The following is a 21,876-nucleotide window of genomic DNA, read 5'->3' as shown; positions in this document are numbered from 1 at the left end:
CTATCCAGCAGTGACCTACTTAGACCTATTTAGAAATTTCCAATAACACTTTTCTGGTTTTGGAGAAGAGTTCAGTATCAGTGAAGTCAACATTTTCGTGAAAATATTTCAGTTTGGTGAACCTCTGAAATATTGTGCAGTGGCTACTCTGCTTTTTCTCCAACATAGCAAGTTGTTATCTGTGCCTGGGGACTTGATGGTGAGTCTCCAATCTCATACCACCATTTGCTCATAGTTCCCCTTATTACTCTTCTCTGGTCAGGTAGCTGTTCAAGTGCATTTTTTTGTTAGTTCAGCCAACGCGGTGGTCTGAATGTTTTACGTCTTTCCCCTCAGCCTTAGCTAAAATATAGGAAGTTTTCAGTGCAGTTTCATTAGGTTTTGTTTTTCTTGGTTTAAAGTTATAATGTAGTGACTTTGGAGATTTCTTAAAATTTTTATTCAAACTATGGTATAAGTAGGATTGCAGGTTGTCAGAATCAAATTGTGTTGCATTTTCTACCATGGTTACAGCCTTTGTGATGAAATGTATAGATGTACTATGTTCTGTTTTTATTATAACTTGGAAGTTATCTTGAGGACTGCTTAGTTCTGCGTAGTTTTATGACATTTTCTGTTCTTGTCAGAGTCTGCCGTGACACTTCCTTAACAAGGAATTAAAATCTCATGGGTTCCTAATTCTGCTCTATCTTTACCTGATAAAATGTTCATAAACACACAGTATGGGGCAATCACCTTATATCTATAAAAAAGGCACTGAGAGCTGATCTAATTCTTAAAACTATTAATGTGCAACTTAGGGGGAATTTACACAAAGTATTTTTGGAACTTATATGAAATATTGAAAACAAAAATGCCCAAATGGGTTACGAAACCAGTAAGGCAAAGCTACAGGTCCTGCTTTTGCTAATTTATATCTCTTGAGCAGCTTTGATGAATCCAGGTTCAACTTAACTGATGGTTTAGCATTTCCCTAAGCCCAGCAGACTCCTGTTTCAGGAGGTGCAGCGAGAGCAAAAGTGTGACTGAACTGTTCCCATCACCCAGGAGTCCCTGGCTGATGGAGTGAGAAGTTCTGTCGGGGAACTCTGGTTTAATTAGTGCAGCTTTGAGTCAGCCCCCAAATGAAGGAGCACAGAACTGGCCTTAAGTCGATTTTGTAGAGTTCTTTTCACTGTGCTTATGTGACAAAAATCTTCATAAATTAAGAAAAGAAAGATGAGCCTTTCAGAAACTAATGAAGGCATCGTTTCATATCTCAGCATTGGAGCAGCTTGGACCACTAAGGTTAGGTAGTCACAAATCCCACTGAGTTACTGAAGCAAGTGACAACTTTCCAGTAACAGCTTCCAAGCTGTTAAATGTCTTCTGTATTTGCAGAGGCTTCTCACTATGTGTAAGGGAGGTTACACCAGGACACATCTTTTGATAGTGTATGACATTATGCAGTGCACCCATCACATTGCATCATCATTGAAATAAACACTGTGCAGATCATGTCTTTTTGTTACATTAAAGCTCAATGACAAAAAATTGAAACTGTACAATGAGAACAAATGGATTCCTACTAATCTTCTTTCAATATTTGGTTTCAAAAGCCAAAATAAATAGAAATGGAAACATTTCATCTTTGCTTAAATCAGCAGTCCCAATGAACAGTTAAGAAAAATCAAAGCTTCATCTTTTGTAACATCCTCGATGTTTTATTTTTCAAAATTTATCCAGAGAAATTGGATTTGCTAAAGATCTGGTGTGGTACAACAGCTAGTTGAATCTTATTTTTCCAGCTTACTATCTTCCGGCAGGATTTTGTGTGGGTGTCTGCATCCTGTTTAGCCTTCCATATCTCAAGCACTTTCAGTTTCCCCTGGGAAAGTTTTGCGCATTCCAGTGCCTCTCATTGTTCAAAATTGATATAAGTAACATTTTGTTGTCATAAAAAGACATGATAGGTTTGCCAAATTAAAAAAAAAAAAAAAAATTCAAATTCTTTTTTCATGATAGTCCTTTTATGCTTGAAGTGAGGTGATATGCTCTCATATGATTACAGTAAGTCACAGTGTACTACAGGGTCTGCTTCCGTGGCCTTTTTGCCATTATTTTGTTGGCGTAATACTACACTGTGTACTTCTCTTTTCACATTTGCTTCTGTGTGATGCCTGTAGGGAATTTCAGGAGTGACTTGCACAATAAAATAGCATCAGTAAATTATTTAAAATAGGTATAGTCACTTTAATGTGATTTACTTATTAAAAAAACCTTTTAAGAAAAAGCCAGCTCCACAGAGACCTTTTGTAAAGAACTGAGAACCTTCATTTCAGAACTGGTAGCTCTGGCCAGCAGCCCTGAAGTTTTCGGATTACCATGAAATTGTGAGCTGTGACAGTTACAGGAAGATCCTCTCAAGCAGCTTATAGCCTCTGGTGTCTTACTTACTTCCTTATGACTGAGCAAATTCAGATCTAAATTATCATTGTATGTTCAGATCATTGAAATGTTACCTTTCTCTTCTTCCCATTGCTCTCTTTCAGATAATAGTTTAATAATGTAAATGTGTCTAATAACTTGAATCTCTTACTTTAAATAAGCAGTATTTTATTAACAAATCCAGGCTTTTTACATAAAATGTTACATGCTCTCGTTGTATACATGCACATTCACACATACAAACAATTCGAAAAGCCTATGTCTAGTGTTTTATTTTCCACATATATAGCTATAAATCTCTGCGAAACCCAGTGTAAATTGTGATCTTAGCCTTAGATTACAAAGAGCTTCATTTAGGAAACCATGCAGAGAAAGGTAATGCCTAAGGATGTAAAAATACCTTATTTCCCTGAGAAAACATAGTGGTTGCTATGGGACAGAAAATTATCTAATGATGACTTTTCACAAATACATGCTACTGGACAGAATTAGAATATTCAAACCAGAATGGGCAAAAAAATTTTGTTTTTCTGTGATATATTTTTGAAATATTTTTCTTAGTAGGTCTAGGTATTTTCAAGAAAAATAAAGGAACAGGTATTTTTCCGTAGGGTACAATTTAATTGTTTTTTTCTTTCCAGTCCTCCTAGAATACTGTGCAAATGAAACATATTTGTTTAGTCATGCTAGCTTTTAAATACCTATGAAGAAAAGTGCGGCCCTTTTGAATGCTGAATGATGATTTCTTAAGGTATGAGCTAGTACAATTAACGATTTTTTTTTTGTATGGCAATGTAGTTAAAAATCCAAGCAATAAGTGAAAGTTATTCTATAAATTTAATAATGACCCTCTTAAATGATATTTTTAAATGAGGCAAACATTTAAATATCAGTGTTTGAAATGCTACTGTGCCAGTTCTAAAAGAGCCCTCAGCATCATCCTTTAACTGACCAGAGTTCCTGACTCAAATGCAGCTGGGCTGTCTGGGGGTGGTTTGGCTGCGTGAAATACGTTATGATCCATCGCAAACCTTCTAATTAGCTATCTTACCCCATCCTGCCTGTGTAAGAGCTGTGGTTCTGTCTTTTCTCTTTCTCTTTTTCCATGTGATTTCCTATGAGACAGCAGGTTTTAACAGCCCCTGATCTTCCCCATATGGAGGGGTGACAGTGCCACCCTAAGTGTACTTGCGTGGAGACTGGTAAAACGAATTACTTTAAGATTAAACACCATGTGGCTAGGGGCGTAAAACCACTAGATCTCTGCAGGTAGTTGATACCTAATGGTGTAGAAAGGTACATTGTAGGATATTTTTTTGAGCTGGTTGTATTCCTGTGCCCCACTGAAGTATGTCTTCCAGAATTCAAATAAATGGACCTAGAAAATATGCTCAGTGGTAAATCTACCCTCCCTTAGCAGCATTTGCAGTGACCTTTTACTATGCAGAGGAATGACAAGCTGGCATATCCAGAAACTGTGTAGAGTTCTCAGGTGGATCTGCATGGAATACTTTGAGTAAAGAATGACTTGTTAGCTCTAGCATAATGCTTGCCTTGCCAGATCCTCCTGACTCTTCAACAATCACGTGTGAACTGTGTTCCCTTTTGCTCTTAGGTCTGGGAATACGCTGCAGAATTGCCCAAGTCCAATAGTACTTGCTGGATTTTGCTCCGTGCTCAGCACTCAAGTGCTTATGTTACTTACGTGAATTACTTAGCACTTGTACTCTTTTTTAAAAAAATATTTTAATGTCCTTCTTAGCTTATTATGAACACTAATTTTTAATGGCCATAGATTAGTAATGAGTGAGCTCCTTCCTAGTGCTTGAGACAAATTGGTCTGATCTTCAGTGAAACAAAAAGTTGGTTTATAGTATTTGTTTTCATTCCTCTCATAACTTTATTCCCCTAACAAGCTTGAGGACCTTAGAGGTCGTGGTGCTCCAAAGAAATTTCTGCTGTGATCATGCTTGAAGGTCCTACTAGGTGTATGTGGCTTGCATGAATGCATGCAGAAATTGCTGCTTTAGATCGTCCCACTTTTGGCACGAATAGCTATTAAGAATATGATCTGGCAATATGATTAGCATTCTTGTATCCTCCCAAATTCTAGCACATATTCTGCTATTTAAAAACTTTCCCTGAATGTGCTGTGTTTTGAGAAGTTACAAAAATCAACAGACCATTGGGAGAGAGCATTTGCCATTGAGAGTGGTCATGATTTCTGTCCTTAGTGCATGCTTCTACCTCCGTTTACTTAGAAATATCCATCTGTGATTCTTGCCATTAGTATTACATTTCTGCTTTGTTTCAATTTACTATCTCATTTTCTGTATTTTTTCATGCTGTTCCCTAAATTGTGCCGTATAGGAATCCTTAGATTCCTGTTCAACAACTTCAGTCATCTTTCACAGTTCTCCTTACTCCAGTTCATTCATTGCAGGCTTTTCTGGAGCTGCAATGTTGTTTTCTGCCAGCCAGAACTGCCCATTCTTAGAGTACCTTTATGTGCTTATAGGGTCTATTCATCACCGCTAATGCAGTCTCTAGACATTGGGGTTTTTCTCTCCTCCTTCTCCTTTCTGTGTTTGCATGTCTTTTCCTGACAGCGCTCCCTGTTAGTGAAGATGTTTCTCACCTGGCATTAACAGTTGTGTGTTGGGGGGTTTGTTCTGCCACTGACTCTAGGCACCATCTGCAATAGGTAGGCATTGAAAATCCAGAATATTGATAGACATGAAATAGTAATGTTGTAAAACCCAAGAAAATGACCATCCTTAGAACTTTTGTTAGGAGATAGTTGTTCCCCACCCCTTCCCTGGCTTTTTCCTATAAAGGAGAGTGACAGGATAGATAAGAAAGATCAATTGAATTTATGGACAAAGGTTTTCCCAGCCATAATAGTACATAGCAACAATAGCCCTGACAGTTGAGGCCTTTAAGGAACACAGATAAAAGTTAAAATCAGTCAGTAAGGCTTAATTAGTGAGATTCTAAAATAAAATCCACATAGAAACAGAGTAAGGTGATGATAAGGAGACAGAATCTGTATTTTGTTTGTGATGTTATTTACCACGTATTTTCAGAAAAGGCTATCCATTCCTGTCAGTTAATGATCAGGAATTCTCATAGAGTCTTTTCTAGAAAACCTGACAAACTTTAAATGCTAAGCTTCTTGATCATGTAAGCTGAAAAGAGGACTAAGAAAAAAGTACTAAGCTAAAAAAAAAAAAAAGAAAACCCTGTCCTTTTAGATAATGGACCAGTGTAGCAATACCAGTGTAGCAATAGTTAAAAATGAGTTTCCTAGTTAGTATTTTGAACTTCATCTATTGAAATATTGACAATATTTGGGTAATGAAATTGAAGGCTTATTGGGTTGTTCTTTTGTTGGAGTTCTACTCTGGAGAGTACAATTCACAGGGATTTCTGTCTCCAGTTGTGAAATTTTTCACTTTTGCTCCACAGATTATTCCACTCCCATGATGGGAAAAGCAACAAATTGGTTTTCTTAATTTATTTTACTAAGTCTCGGTTGCACTAGAATAGAGGTGGGGGTAAGCTGCACTGCTCGGTACAGCTTTCAGATTGAAATGGGATCGTGACGGGCTGTGGAGAGCTACCTGCCTTCAGCTGATCTGGCTGTTGTGAACCAGGGCTGCACCTTCTCTGCTCTTCCCAGTTATGTGCTTAGAAAAGTCCATGATTGTTCAAAGGAATAATAGGGAGAGAGGAGAAATACTTTTGAATACCTTCTATGCTTTTACACTGTTCTATTCTTCTGGTTATCCTGCATAGATCCACTTCTGTTGTTCTGTAACATTCCTCTATCTTGCATTATTCAAATATTCCTTTATTTCTTGACTGAAATTCTGGTCCCGTTAGAGTCCACAGCAAAAGATACACCACCTTTACTTGGACTAGGATTTAAGCAGCTGTGTCTTTCTGCTTCTTCATTACTTAACAACCTGTCTCTTCCAGTGTCAAAACTCCGTGACTCTGTGAATGGTGTGGGAGCTTGCTCAGAGTATTTACTTTTTGTAGTCTTTCCTACATAAATTTAAATCACTAACTAGTCATTCCTGCATCTTAATTATTTACTGTATTGCTTTCAGTTACTATATGGTTTCATAAATCTTTATGCTAAACTGGTGTCTGGTATTCAGAAACAGAATAAGATTTGTGAAGAGGCTGTAGGAATTGCACCTTAATCCTTCATGCAACGTGCAGCATCCAAATGTACACTGCTTTCTTGTTTATATACTACATGACATACACTTCCATGAGTCCTTGTGTACTGTGATTCCTAAGCATCTTAAAGCAGTAATCCATCTTCATTTTCTCCACTGAAAATCTCTTTCAGATTACATCTCCCAGATTCACTGGGAATCACTGGAATTTCACTGTATTTTCTTCTTTACCTCACTTGTGTCCTGTGAGTCCCATTTATTTCTCCGCCTGCTTTTCTGCTGATAATTCTTCTGATGTTCCTTGCAGCTTCCCACCATAAAGGAAAGCATGGTCCTAGCCAGGGGAATTTAGGGTGAGTCATTTCTAAATTTCTTGCCAAATTCTCAACCAGGAAAAATATATTAAGACTTTATGGAACATACACTCTTTCAGTGATTCTGTAAAATTTTTCTAAACTTCATAATTTTCCATTTATTCCTGTTCTGTTTTGCCACCCTTCCACCAGACATTGGCCAGCTGACAGAGTGGTCTTTGACTTTCCTGTCCTCCACTGGGAACACAGCATGGGAGGGTGTGAATAACCTTTGACTGTTTCTGTTCCCCATTGCAATAGAGATGTCCTGGGGACTGTGGTCACCTGTATGTTGTCTAGAAGCAGTGGTTCCTCAGAACCCAAAGCTGCTGGGGGCTGCTGGCAGGATTGCTGCACCACAAGTTCCAGGTGAAACTGTGTCTGGTGTCCTCCACTGGCGGAGCCGAGGGCTGGACCTTTCCTGCATTTTAGGTCTCTGTTACAAACATAAATAAACCCAAAAATATCGGAAGTAATCTGAATTTGCTTCTCAACTGAAGCTTCCTAAAGTAATAACTGAAATAGCTATTTTTTGTTACCCTGTTTTATCTGTTCTGTCTTAGGTACTCTTTTCTGTTGATAAGTAGTGTATTTTTCGTGCACTTTTTTTCTTACAAAGATGTACTGTTTATTACTTATTCTCATATGGGAAGCTATGCCCTTGAATATATGAGTACACTCATCATAGCTTAGTTTAGATGTACTTCTGTAGACAATGACAGGCTAGATCCTACGTGGTTAATCCCAAATAATCCTTCCTCTAATGAAGGTGCTGGTGGGCACATACAGTAGTTACACATGTGTACAGGTAATACCAACATGAGAATAATTCCTCTCCTAAACACAGAGTCTGCAATTATTCTGAAACATCAAGAATCTGCACCTGAATGGCATGACTCAGTAGAGAACAACATATGCAATTTGCTTATTTATACAATTACTCTCCTTTCACTGATCTCATTGTTTTTTAGGGATGTGCATTGCCATTTTCTACTAGCCTTATTTCCATCGCTTCTTGTCCGGAAGAAAACAGAGTTATTTTGAAACTTGAACACAGAAGTCAAATTTTATTGTAGTACTCATGATGTCTGTGGGTGTGACTGCCAAATAATATCCAGAACACTTCTATTTTCATAGTAATGTCTTGGATGTCAGCCATGCATTTTCCGCTGAATTAATGAATATCATGTAGCTGTATCTACCACTGCTGCCAGAAACCTAAGAATAAATGGTAATATTTCTGAAATTACATGTACATAAGATTACTTTTTGATAATGGGTTTTAAGCTTGCACCTTCTTTATTCTTTCAGTTGATCTTATTTACCTGCACTGACTTACTAACCTATATAAACAAGAGTCCTTTTTCATATTCTTGTTACATAAAATCTAAACTCAGCTGTCAGTGCGCCACCTCAAAACTTAACCTGTAGGCTACAATGGGGGGAAAAGAAAGTCTTGCCTCAACATTTTCAGCCACTGTAAAAAGCAAGTGATAATGTCTTGAACCAGAAGTAGCATAGTACTGCTAACAGGACTTTAGTTTTTAATCCACCTCAAAATCTCTTCAGTGAGCAAGCCTTCCTTTTTCAATGGGATTAACCACTGAGAACATTACAAATGCTGCAAACACCTACATATTTGTACAAAGATAACCCCCTGTTACAGCGGATACATTCTTTTTTTATCCTTTCTTATTTATACCAGCATGATTCATTAACAGTTATTTCTGAGATGAAGAAATGTAGGCTACTAATATAATTTAAAATGCTGTTATTTTAATGAATAAGTCAGCAATGTTTTAGTTTCTTTTTAACACCAAATGTCTAAATGGAACTAAGGATAGTGAGACAATTATCAGCTTAAATTATTGGGTTTTATCTTTTAAAGATCCTGCTTGATGACAGGACTTTAGATAGAGCTTGCTCTATTTAGAAGAGAAGATATTTTGGGGGTTGAATGGTTGTATTGCAGATCTACTATCTGTAGCATAAAAGACAATTGGAAATTTGCAGTAGAGACTCTCTACTCAGGTAACCCAAATATGCATTGTCTCAAAAGTGTAAGTATGACTTGGTGCTCACAGTGCTTAGGTCCACTTTTCAATTGAGATGATGAGAGTAAGAGCAAATGAGGAATTCCTGAAGATCGCTTATACTAGATAAGAGGGGAAAAAAGTGTGCAGAGGATAACGTGCCGTAATGGTGTTTCTCACCAACCTCACCTTTGAGAAGCTACATCTACAATCGTGTAAAGGCTTTGTAATTTCTAGATTTTCTAGATTGTTATGCAAGTCTGTGGCATATGGAGGTCTCACTGGCTTCTTCTGCACTCATGATCCCCAACAGTATTTTCTCCTTAAATTCTCCTCTCACTATTTGCAGATTCACGGGCTTCAGGGAGGCTGCAGAGTCAACAATTTAGTTCTTTTGGCACTTAGTTTTTGTTGGTAATACTTCTGCCTGCATAAAAACGGGCTCTTTTTGCTGCTCTATTGTAAAATAAGAATGAAAGTGGTAATGCAAGTTTTTTTCATTAAATACATCATGAACTAGTGTGCACCTGTGGGAAGCCAACCAGTAGAGTGAAAAGCTTTCAAAGTTCTGTAGTTCCTTTGCTGACAGGTCAAGCCCATCTGTGTCTCTGCAGTAAATACTGTATTCTTTTCTCAATGAAAATATTACCCTCGAAGTGCAATAAGGTTTTAAAAATAGTTAATATGTGGTTACTGTATCAGTGATCTCATATTAACTGCTTGGTTGTTCCCTTCTCTCTTCACAATTAAACTTCAGCATATGAGGACTGGGTGACTTTTTCCACTGTTGTCAGACATTTATGTGTTATGACCTCATACAAATCTTCCTCTTTCAGTTAAGCTGTCTCATATACTGTTTTCTTGCCTCCCCATTCTATCCTTATCCATTTGTCTTTGTTGCTAATTTTATATAACCTTGCCATGATGTGGTATCTTCTAGAAATTATCTCTCCTGATGCACCCTTACATGCCATTTCTTTCCCGTTGGCTCTGGGTGGCAGGAGGATTATGCTTAGTGAACTGGTGATGGAAACAGTAAAAGGCAACTGTAGCCATGACAAGAAGGGAAAATGAGATTGAAAAATAGCAGTGAAAGACACCAAGCTTTGAGAGTTGAAGAAGAGGGAGGAGCTGGAGCTGAAAGAAGATATTGTAGATCTGTTTCTTTGCTGTTTTCTTAGAATTCCTGCCTTGGGCTAACTCCCACTCATGCATGAACTTTATCGTCATGGCTTGGTTTTTCCTGTCATTTGCCCTGCAGTAAATCAGGAGTAACTGTGTTTGAGAGACGCTTGGAGCCGGAGGTGGGTTATAAAGCTGGCATTCACAGTAGGTGTACTTCATCCTTATGCACCTTGTGTTATCATTTAGACTTCTGCACAGGTACTGTAAAATGTTGTCAGAGCAGAGTGGATGTATTTCATATCTGGTGTGTTGGGGAAACAGTGCTGAAAGATAAGAAGCCTGGAGAATTGGATCCAACTGACTGACACTTAAAATAGTACAAATAAATTTAGCCAATGCCCCCCACTTGTCTGTATAAATCGTACTAGCATAGTGCAAGTGCCTCTGGCACACTGTTTGACCACTTTGGCTAGCTATATATTTTGTAGCTTCTATGAGAAGTCCAATCTTTCTTTTTTTTTTTTCCCCCCATTGAGAGCAATATACACTTTTCAGTTATGAAAATGGTGTTATTCTAAATAAAACTGACATGATCCACCAACACTTTTGGAAGCACAGATGCTTTGTCCCACTATTTACTAAAGAGGTTCACACTTAGATTAAAGCAGTGAAATCAAATCACTGAATAATGCCTGGAACAACATAATGATTTAAGGAATTCGTTGTGAGCTTTTGGTAGGAGGAAAGTTACAAAAAGGCAAAATTAGATTGTTTTCTGTACAACACCAGAACACAGAAACAGCATGCAATCCAATATTAGTACATTTGTTTTTCTCTGTGTAGTTTCATTTGTCTTTGTTCTCCTCTGCAACATCAGACTATAACCCACAAATTTGTATCCTGCATCCAAGGCCCATCAGTGTCAGACATTAAGAGAAGAATCAGGCATCATTGTTTGCAGGAGCTACCAGCCATGAAATTCTTCTCTCTCTGAATGACACTGCCTTTTTTTTTTTTTTTTTTTTTTTTTTTTCAGTATAAACTGTGTGGGTTGGGATATGCACAGCCCCCTGATGTTAAATGATATTTTTCCCAACTCAATATATACATAAGGCAAAGAAGGAAATTAATTTGTTATGTAATTCAGTGCTTCTGAGTGGAGCCACATCAGGACTAGATTTCCCAGTGTATTATTAGTGGAGAAAATTGTACCGTCCTTTCACCAGCTTGTTTAAAGAGCACAAGAATTTGTAGTGGGATATAATTATATTTGATTCGTATTTTCTATCTTATTGTTGGAGGTGAAAGAATGCTGCTTCAGGGGTTCACACTTGAATGCTTTCAGTTCAAGCTGATAGTCTGAGGTAAATAGATCTTTCTATCCAGATACTGTATAAATTGTTAATCTCTTGCTTCAATGACACTAAGTAGCTGGTTACTAACAGTCTGCTGCTGTATAAAGATGAACAATTCTGGATGAGTTCTACTTGCTGAGGAAAACAGACCTTAAAATCAGCCCTGTCCATATTTAAAGAAAACAATAAACTAGTTTCATGTTTTGTCTACTGCAAATCACCCATTGCCTTTTTTTGCACGGATTTACAATACCTATTTACTTCTTTAAAGGTTTTCTTTTTCCTTCTCTTCACAACCAGCAGAGAAAACTATTTGTTACCTGGGTGCCCAAATGTTTAGGCTATAGATACAAATATTTATTGTAGTTATTTTTACTATTTAGAGTAAGGTTCATGTTACTTTCAACCCAAACATGCGTGATAGAAATGAGGGGCTATGGGTGCTCCGGGAGTATAGAACCTCAAGAAACCCCTGGCAGAGCTGGCCTTCCCATTTCCTACCTCCAGCTGAGGGAGAATACTCTGCAGAAACAGAACTACAAAAAATACAGGTTTTTATTTGGTTAAGTTGCTTTCTCATTGTAGCAGGATACCTGTTAGAATGAAAGTGAGCCATACATATTTTATTCAAATAGGCTGCTTTCTTTGACGTTGATGATAGATTTCAATCATGTTTTAAAATTCTCCTTCAGCTATTGTAGCTTTCTCTCATTGCATTTGCTTTTCTCTCCCTTCAAGCTGCTACTTGCAAGACATCTCCCTCATTATTGGCCATTGTTTCCTCCCCACTTCCAAGCTTTCACATGAAATTGGAGGGTTTCATTTTCCCACCTTTTAACCTTCCATTGTTCTGCTTCTATCTGCACCCCTGACCCAGATTCCTTATGCAATTTTAGGCTACAAAGCAGCCGCTCATCCTCGAGGATGGAGGTTTTATTTCGGTCCTTAGGTAAATTCAGATCTGTGTATGTGCATCACTGCAGTCAGAGCTTCAGAAATTTGTATTGCCACATGGAGTCTGGTGATTTTTTTTGAAAAAGGGAAAGCCTGTGATATTCAAGCTCTTTTGAATCATTATTTCTAAACCTATTATCTTGTAACCTATCAAGATATTTCAGATATTTGTTCTGACATACAAGTTTTAAGCAATACTTAGCAGTTTTTAAACATGATCTAAATAGAAGTTTCTCCGTATCTTCTTGATATTGTGTAAGCATGTGAAAGTAAAGCCTTATGGTGAATGTGTTTCCCTTCTGCAGAAGCGTGCAGCTCTTTGAATGTTATTCTTGCTTTACTGCTGTAATTTTGGTGAAGGCTTATTGATAATCATGTGAGTGTGGTAAGAAAGAGGGCTTGATTGTCACTCCCCATGATTTTAAGCTCATTTATCGGTGGCACCTGTATATTCATCAACTTTTAAATTCCTTTGAAATGTACCGACAAACACATACACCTCAAATGCTTAGTTATTAAAATACTTCTAATGGCGTAAAGTGTTTCCTGCAGAATTGGAGAGCCCAGCCAGCATTGGCCAGTTCACTCCATCACATAAAAATTTCCTCTAATTAAGCTATCCACACAGCTATGGCTTTTTCTGGATATCTGAGAGCCTTTCCAACTCCTTGTTGTTGTTTTTTAAGCAAGTGAGCATGGTTTCTTGTGAGAGCAGAGCAAGACTGGCCCTTGTTGCATAGAGCAAAGTTCGGGGACGGGAATGTGTCAGAAATGCCGGGTGACGGAAGTGATGTCTGGCACATGGCTATGGAACTTGCACTGCTGTTTTTTGTTTTTCTTTCTAATTGGTAACTCTTGCCATCTGTTCCTGAGCCATCCCTCTGCTGTCCTTTCCTCCACACAGTCTCCTGCCCCCATTCTACCCTTCAAACTTGGACTGACTGCCCGAAGGCTACTAACAAGCTGACTGATACCACTAGTAGCTGGGTGGCAAGAAGATGCTAACGGAGGTGAGAGGATACTAATGTTAGGTCAGCTAAGGCTGGGCTCTTTGAGTGTCATTTGAGTGGGCTCAAATGCTTCTCTCTCAGTGCTGGTTCGTGAACAAACTCCTCAGATTTTTTCAGAAAAATAAACCCTTTGCTTTATAAAATAGGTTTAGTTGTTCCTCTGAGGTGGATTCCTTCTGAATCTGTCACCGCTGCCTGTGTTCTGACCACCTTGTGGCTTTCTAGAATGAGTAATCTAGAAGCACTGTACCAACCTTGGATTTTTTTCTTTTTCAGGAGTCTTTTTGTACTTTACATTCTACATTTGAATCTGTCATTTCTTGTCTAACTCTCCATTTGGTGGCTTCGCATACAGGAAGCCTATTTTATACTGGAGAGAAATGCATTTATACATGCTAAGAACTGTATTTTTAACAAAAACCTAGATGTATATACAAGTTAAAGGGATTTTTCTCACAAGAACTTCAAAATGGACAAAATTGAAAAAGAATAAAACATGGCAATCATAACTGTGTTCTACCATTTTATGAGAAGCCCTTGATCTTAGAGGTGTGTTGGTGGGACAATTAAGTAAGAGAGTAGATTTGGTCAGATAAATTTTTGGTTTTTCTAAAGACATTTAAGTGGCTAAAAATATATCCTCAAGAGTATGCACGTCACTGATTTTCCATAGATTTCTAATGGGAGCTATGGCCTGAAATACCTAAAAAATTTGTGAGCCTGTTGTTACAAATGTACAAACAAATGCTAATCAAAAGAGCCCGTGTTTTGGTTTGTGTTTAAGGTGGCCTTTTCTTCTCAGAGTCATCTCCATGCAAAGCTCACACGCATTTTCCTGAGCACCTACAGAAGTAGGGAAATTAGGGCTTACTTCACCTCTATTTGTAAGGTTCTTTATGATTTTTAGATTATGGATGCTGATGACTTGTGGGTTATGTTATTGTTGTGTACTAGCATAGTCAAATTATTAGGTTTTTGTCCTGAGCTCATAATACCAAAACTACCATTGTGAGGCAGAAAATCTTTCAGGAAAAGGTGGAAACTGCTGGAATATTTTCTTCTTTAATTTTCCAACAACACAGAATTTAGGACTTCAGTTAAACTAAACAAATTCTAATAAGCTATTAGTGAAAATTAGAAAAAAATCAAAAACTGCAGCTGCAGATAGTTCACTGACTTCCTTGATTGTCATATTTTTCAATTGTACAATAGTGTTTATTGCAGTAGGCTCTGCCATGTAGGAAGAAATTATATTTCCTGCGTTGGGGAAAAGACAGACAGTTAAATGGAATAAAGCGATCACTCATCAGGTGATATGTCTGATGGTGTGGATCAGAAAGAGTCCCCACAATTTTCATGAAATTCAATAATTTCAAGTGACTTTAATATTTTTTATGTTTTTATAACACTGATTAGAAACCCCTAGATGATGAAATGCTACAGCTCTAGCAAGAATCTAATAAAAATACTCCCTGGGACTGATTTTGATTGACTACAGTTGCCTGTCTGTTTTTATTTTACTGTAAAGGTACAGACGTGAATGAGCACAATTGAGTTAACCCTTTCCTTGCCTAACTGCTGTGATTAGGTACTTAGACTATCATTACATTGAAACACTGACACCCACGTAAAGGAAAAGGCGGTGTGAGGGTTCAACTCCCAGGTTTCTACACCAGTGTCACCCTCTCTGTAAAGCACCCAGGACATTCTGCTTAGAGAAACATGAGCAATACTGAGATCCCATCCCTTTGGACATAGTTAATGCTTAGCCTGTACATATTTTTCTGTGCCTGGTGTTGTGGTTATTAAAGCACAGAACTGAGCATTGGGAGGCAGTGATTTTCTTCTTTTCCTGTGGGCACAACAGGTAATTCTCCTCTTGAAGCATACAGGGATCAATCTGTGCTCTGTATCATCGATAAAATATATTGCCCTACAGTGTGTAAAATTAAAATGCACTCTCTAGGAAAGCTGTGCCCATGGGCATTAATTATGGCAGTGCTTGGAGCTGAGGAGATGCAGTGCGGCGGCACAGCCCTTACGTGGCTGCTAAAAGTAAGGATCTCCAGCAAACACCTGCCTGACTTTCACAAAGGACTCTCTCAGCCCCATCTGTAAATAAAGAATTAAGATTTCAGTCTCTTTCCTGAGTATTTCAGGAACTACCACCATAAAACTCCCTTCTGTTGGTCTCCATTTGGCTCTGAGAGCAGGAGTACTATCAGATACTGAAGTTTTCATGCAGAATTCACGAGCCCTTGCATACTATTGACTAAGTTTAGTTAGAAAGCACTATGGAAATGTAGAATATTATTAATAATTACCCTTCAGTTGTCACTTGTAACTTGTTGTAACACACAGAAGCTTATAATTCCAATTAGTGGCACGATTCTGGTGTAGCAGTTCTTGTTCTGGAAATGATATTGATTCTTCTGGGGAGCTAATTAATGCACATATTTATAAGTTAGTGAATAACAGTTCAAAGTTATTCTTTAGAAAGCTTTGCATCTTTTCAAAGTTAAGTAGAAAAATGCTTCCTGTCAAATAAAGACGTCTAATGATGTGCTTATGCTGTGTCCGACATTTCCTCCAGTAAGGTTTCCACCTGCTTCGAAGAGTTGCTTTAAAAAGAAATTGAACCAAAGTGTAAAACTATTATTAATTTCATGGAATATTCCTTTATAAATTAATAAATATGTAAACACTGGAATGTTAAGTTTAAACTATTCAATTTATTTGTGCTTACTAATTCTTTACGGTGTTATGTTAAATATGAGATCATTATGCGTATAGAGGTTAAATCCATTTAAGTAATTTATTTTCTGTCTTTCTTGAAGCAGTTTTCTCAGTAACAAAAAGACCTAATTTTCATAATAGATGCGTTAGCAATCAGCAGAGATATCTGAAATGGAATAAATATTAACTGTTATGTAGTTTATACTATTTGAAGGCAAATTTTAAATCTAGGTTACTCATTTTTTTAAAACAGCAAATTTCCTATTCTTTGGAATCTTTATATCTTACATTTAACGTGTTATGCTTAAAATTTTTGTGATTGTTAACACCTCCCCCCTGCTTCCTGTCTGCCCGTTTTTGTTATTTGCTCTTCCTCTGGGAGCATGTTTGCACTGGCTGGCATAGCTATCTAGGGAACTTTTTTTCAGAATTAATACTTTAAAAACTGCAATGGCTACATCATTTATTTTCTGGCATCTGCACTGAATTTAGCGAAACAGCTTGGTCAAATTTTTGTATTTTTACCCAGTGCAAAAAGAAATTCTGTTTTATTCCAGTTCAATGGAAGGGGAGTGGAAAAGAATTGTGCTTGTATCTCATCTGTTTTAGGCTGGAATATAGGCCATGGTAAGATATTCTGTTTAGTGGCAGTTTTGTCTCCGTTCTTAACGTAGTCATTGTGTGAAGATTGGTGTGATTTGTACTTTTCCTCAAATTGGCTCTTTGGAGTATTGCAATAAGCAAGCGAATTAATAGCAAGAAAGCGAATTAATAGCAAGAAAGCGAATTAATAGCAAGAAAGCAAATTAATAGCAAGAAAGCGAATTAATAGCAAAAAAGCGAATTAATAGCAAAAAGCGAATTAATAGCAAAAAGTTGAATTAATAGCAAAAAGCGAATTAATAGCAAAAAGTTGAATCAATAGCAAAAAGCAAATCAACAGCAGAAAGCAAATCAACGGCAGAAAGCAAATGTATAGCAAAAAGCAAATCTATAGCAGAAAGCAAATATATATCGAAAAGCAAATAAATAGCAAAAAGCCCCTGTGCACTGAGAGTCAGTTGTGCAAGTTCAAAAGCTAAATGCACTTCTGCAGCAGCTCTCATCTCTGTCAGGGTTTCCCTTTCCCCAGTTGCAGCCTGCAGAGCGCCGCTGCAGAGTACCCTTTAGCACCTGGCTCCCCCCTGCCCTGTGCAAATATGAATTTTTGGTCCCCTCGGAGCTCCGGCCACCTGCACCTCCCTCAGCCCGGCGCTTGCTCCTGCACAAACGCAGCGCTCACAGAAGCAAGAGTATCGTCTGCAAGGCTGTGGCGGTGGTGTTCACATGACTAATGCTGTGAAAGATAGCAAGATTTTTTTTTTTTTTTTTTTTTTTTTTTTTGAGCAGCTCCAGTCTATGCACAGTTGGCTCCCAGCTGACAGACAGAATGTGGGGTGGGCTTTGTCACCAGAACGCTGGGTACTGCATGCCCAGCTATGCTCGCAATTACACAGTGCCCAGAAACCTGCTGCTTATGTCAGGGTGCAGGCAGCCTGAACACATAGAAATTGGGTAGCTTTATTATATTTTTTTTTCTTTTTTTTTTCTTTTTTTTTTTTTCCTCTTTCTTCCCAGCAAAGGTTATATAATGAGGGGATTGCTGCTAAAGTAAAAAGGGAAAATGAAGTCTTTGTTAAATGCCTTCACAAAGAAAGAAGGTAAGCAATGAAAGCAAAACACTTTGATGTTTCAGACTGGTGTTTTCTTGTGTACATTTAATATGATCGGCTTAGTGACTCTATAATTAATCAATTCCTGCAATTTCTTTTTCAAAATTATTTTGTGTTAGTCAGTCCATTTAGGCAACTGATTATTAAGGCTAGATGTGACTTTCTTCATTTTAGGTTTTTCTCTGAAGAGTCAAGTAGTTATAAAAATGTTTTCGTTCCCTAAGAAATGCATTTGAAGACAAGTAAGGAATTTCCTAGGTGAATTTTGTTAGTGAATGGTGCTGAATTGCCCCTTCAGATATATGAAATGCCAGGAATAGAATGCTGAGAGCTGGAGGAAGGATTAAATGGTACTTTCAGGTATGCTTTTAGGGGTGATCATTTTAAACTTTAGGGGCATGAAATTAGTTCAGACATTTTCATGTAATTTTATAGCAAGTGTTTTTCCCAGACAAGTTTTGCAGCAGTTATACTTACAGTTCTGAACATGGTGAAATATTAGGGAAAACCAGTGTCCAACAGGGGTTAAAGCATGGACATTTGCATTTTGTCATTTTGTGTTGTAGTTATTTTTTTATTGTGAAAATAATATAAATAATGCCTATGAGAAGCAGCTAAAAAAATATCCACCCACTTACAGTTTGCAGATTGCTGGGGAAAAGAAACAGTTGGGTGGAATATTAATCACTTTAGGCACGGAAATGCTTATTTTTAACTCTTTCTATAAAAGATTTGTGTTAGACACACGTCAATTGGTGTAATTAGTTGTCCCCTTTCCTGTTTATTTTCTGTAGTAAAGGCTAATTTTGCTTGTAGTTCTCTCCTTAAGAATAGAACATTAATAGCAAAGCAAAAGCTAACTCCTTAATGGTCATGTAAAATCCTTCTAAGGTATGTAAGGGAAAAAGAATTAATTTAACCTGGTACATGGAGAGTGTGTATTCACAGAAAACATACCCTGTTTTTAAGTAGGAATGAATGCACAGTTTTGTGTTTTCTAAAATCTGTTCGTATAAACGTGCTCAGCAAGTCTCTGTCCATCCTGTCACTGTGCCTGAGCACCGTGCCCCTCGTGCTCCCTCCCACTTCTGCCAGAAGATATCCCACCAGCCTCTCAAAAGTTAACAGTAAACATCCCCCAAATGTTGGCAATATTTACTTTTACTTATCTATGGCTGGAGGGCTTGGCAGTCTGCGTGGAGTGTTACCAGTTTAAGGTCATAAAAAATCAAAATCTAAAGGTCAGATCCAATTTTTACTGAAATCCAAGACAAACTTTGGTGACCCTTAGGGAACAGCATTAGACCTTCAGATAGCAAATCTGCATGTGCAAAGCATTCCCTATATTCAGTTTTGTGTACTTTCTCCTTTACTGAAATTATTACAGTAGCTATTCTGCTTTACTGTACCTGGGAAAGATCCCTGTCTTCAATGAAACAATTTCTAGAGCCATATTCCGAATGTCAAAATGACAGGAATGCGCAAATAGCACATCTATGTCACATATATCAGCCTAGAGGATATGTCAATTTTGGAAATAAGTGCTGTGAGTTTTCTTGAAGTTAGTACTAACCAGGGCTTTCACCCTGACATTTGAAGCATCAGGGTGCTTTCAGTGACATACTTTGCTGCTTTGAAACCTTAAAAAAAAATACAAAATATGAAAACCTTGAAATATCCTGAAAATTAGACAGAGTTTCTGCCAGTTTCTAGCATAAATATTGACCTTCTACGCTTTATCCCCTTTTAGCAGATTTTAAAGGCTACTTACCTTTATTTCAGCCTTGTTTCAAGCAAAATCTTATGGACATGAATTTAAAGCCCTTTCTCTCTCTGCATACTGTTCTCTTGTTTGATTGTTCTGATGTTGTTGAGCTATTTACCAGAGAAAGTTTCAGCTCATTAGAAGTATGAAGGATGCTTTAAAATATTCTGAATCGCAGTTAATCATAAACTGATTCTGGTGAAAATTATATAAACCATTCTTTTAATTGCAGGTCCATCTTTATTTTATCTTATAAATAATGCTTTCAGTTTTGCTCTGAAACCCTAAGTTTTGCTGTGTTCTCTCAATTAAAGGCTGTATTTCAAGGCAGGACAGATTTATTCCTATGTGTATTCATATTTATGTGAATTATTTACTTGCACAGTATGACAGACATTCTTATTCTGTTTTTTGTGTGTTTTTGAAGGGTATTGAATGTGTAGACATTTTTGGCACTTTATAAATGGCACTCGCTGGCACTTTAGACATGTAGGATGATGTTTTGTGGGGCTTCTTTCCCAACTGAAATATGATTTTTTGAACATTACACCAGCTCAATGAAGTCCTCAGAATAATGCCTGGCTGCCTTTTATTAGTTACACTACTGTGACTTTTCAGATGTAAATATGTGCACTTTGGATCAAATCCTGCGACCCCATGAGTTCCACTCAAATAAATTAATGGGAGTAGTTGCATGAATGGGGATGGAGGCAAGCATGAGTTTTCAGGGTCAGATCCTCTATTACTTTATAGTATGGGTAGGAAATGCCATCACATCTGGTGATAGTTGGGTGCTTTTTATTAGGAAATTTGCCTTTTAAGTTGCACTTGGAACTAACTGACCCACTGCACCACTGCAGTGAGAAAAGGAGATCTGGAAAATGTAGTGTCTGCTTGTACAAATTCTTGTGTAACTGAAGTACTGTACCGGTAACACTGATGAAAGGATGGGCCCTCTGGTTTGTATTAGATTTTTTATTTCCCTTGCTTTTGTTTTTTTGTTGCAACTATTTAATTAGGTAGTATATTGCAGCCTTTGGATACAGTCATGTTCTCTTTGGGACACCGCACATGACGGAGTGAGTGCATTACCCTCGAGTAATATGTTCTATATACAATAGTAATAGATGTGGTAGAAATGCCTAGATTAGAAAGAGGGGAATACCTAGGGATTACAGCCGTGTAATAGAGTTCTGCCAGGAGAAAAATGTATGTCCTCAATTTTTAACCTGGAAGATGGAGATAAGGTGACTGTTAACACTACAGACTTCAGGTTAGGCCTGAACTTGAGATGGAACAAAATTCTCTCAGTTTAGGTGCCAATGGGAGAAGGAATTTAGAAGATCACACATCAACATTCCCGCCGATCAGCCTCTGTTCTGTGGGTTTCCGATTGAAGATGACAACATAGCACAAATACAAACTTTTTGAGACCCAAACTTGGCAATAATGGGGTGTTTCCCATTTCCTAGACCATAGTTCAGCTTGTTCAGCAGACTCATGCCACTGGTGTTGCCTATGTATTTATTAAAGCCAGCAGACAGGTTAACGTTGCCCCGTTGTTTTTGGTTTTAATGATATTTTAAAAGATAATGAATTCAGTTAGCTAGGCAGTCAAGGTAGAGTTTCTGTCTCCGCAGAAAAACAATGCCATATGTTGCTAAATCTTTTTATGAGGTGGTAAACATATAGGAATGGTGAAATCATCTGAGATTACCCTGTGTGTCTTTCTTTGCACAGTGCCCTTTAGAGAGGCTCCCACCTATTCAAACCGAAGGCGGAGACCCCCGAGCACCTTAGCAGCACCTCGGATCTTGCTTCGTTCCAACAGCGACAACAATCTGAACATCAACAACCTCCCTGAGTGGTCAGCCTCCTCCTCTGCTTCTTCACACCGCAGCCTTTCACCTCATCTACTTCAACAGATGCAGAATAATCCTAATGGAACTGTAAAAACTGTGGGGAGTTACACTCCGTCCTCCCGGAGCCGGTCGCCATCCCTGAACAGGCTGGGAGAGGATGCCAAGCGGCAGCAGCACAGGCACATCAGGTGACTTTTTGACTATTGCACAGCATGAGATATCCCTAACATCATCATGCTGGACTCCCATCTTCTTTTATGTTATTTATATGCCCATTTTGCCCTCTATATAAAGTATAGGTAATAAAATCTCAGCAAAGTGGAAAAGTGTGAATATTTTCGCTGGAAGCTCCAG

At 37.9% G+C, this 21,876-nt stretch overlaps 1 protein-coding gene across 7 annotated transcripts in view; it reads left to right on the top strand.

Moving 5' to 3' along the window:
• The window catches only part of SHANK2 (SH3 and multiple ankyrin repeat domains 2), a 362,639-nt gene that overhangs the window by 110,870 nt on the left and 229,893 nt on the right, over positions 1–21,876 (top strand). For 4 of the 7 annotated variants that reach the window (XM_074918532.1, XM_074918533.1, XM_074918531.1 and 1 more), the window contains one exon: positions 21,401–21,710. In XM_074918532.1, coding sequence (XP_074774633.1) covers positions 21,401–21,710 — 310 coding nt within the window. Of the gene's footprint in view, positions 1–17,794; positions 17,884–21,400; positions 21,711–21,876 lie in introns of those variants that run through there. The other 3 variants (XM_074918537.1, XM_074918535.1, XM_074918536.1) reach the window with 1 other exon arrangement.

This window comes from Athene noctua, chromosome 14 (assembly GCF_965140245.1).
Source record: "Athene noctua chromosome 14, bAthNoc1.hap1.1, whole genome shotgun sequence".
NCBI lineage: Eukaryota > Metazoa > Chordata > Aves > Strigiformes > Strigidae > Athene > Athene noctua.
The sequence above is the reverse complement of the archived record's forward strand: the minus strand, read 5'-3'. Positions and strand labels throughout refer to the sequence as shown.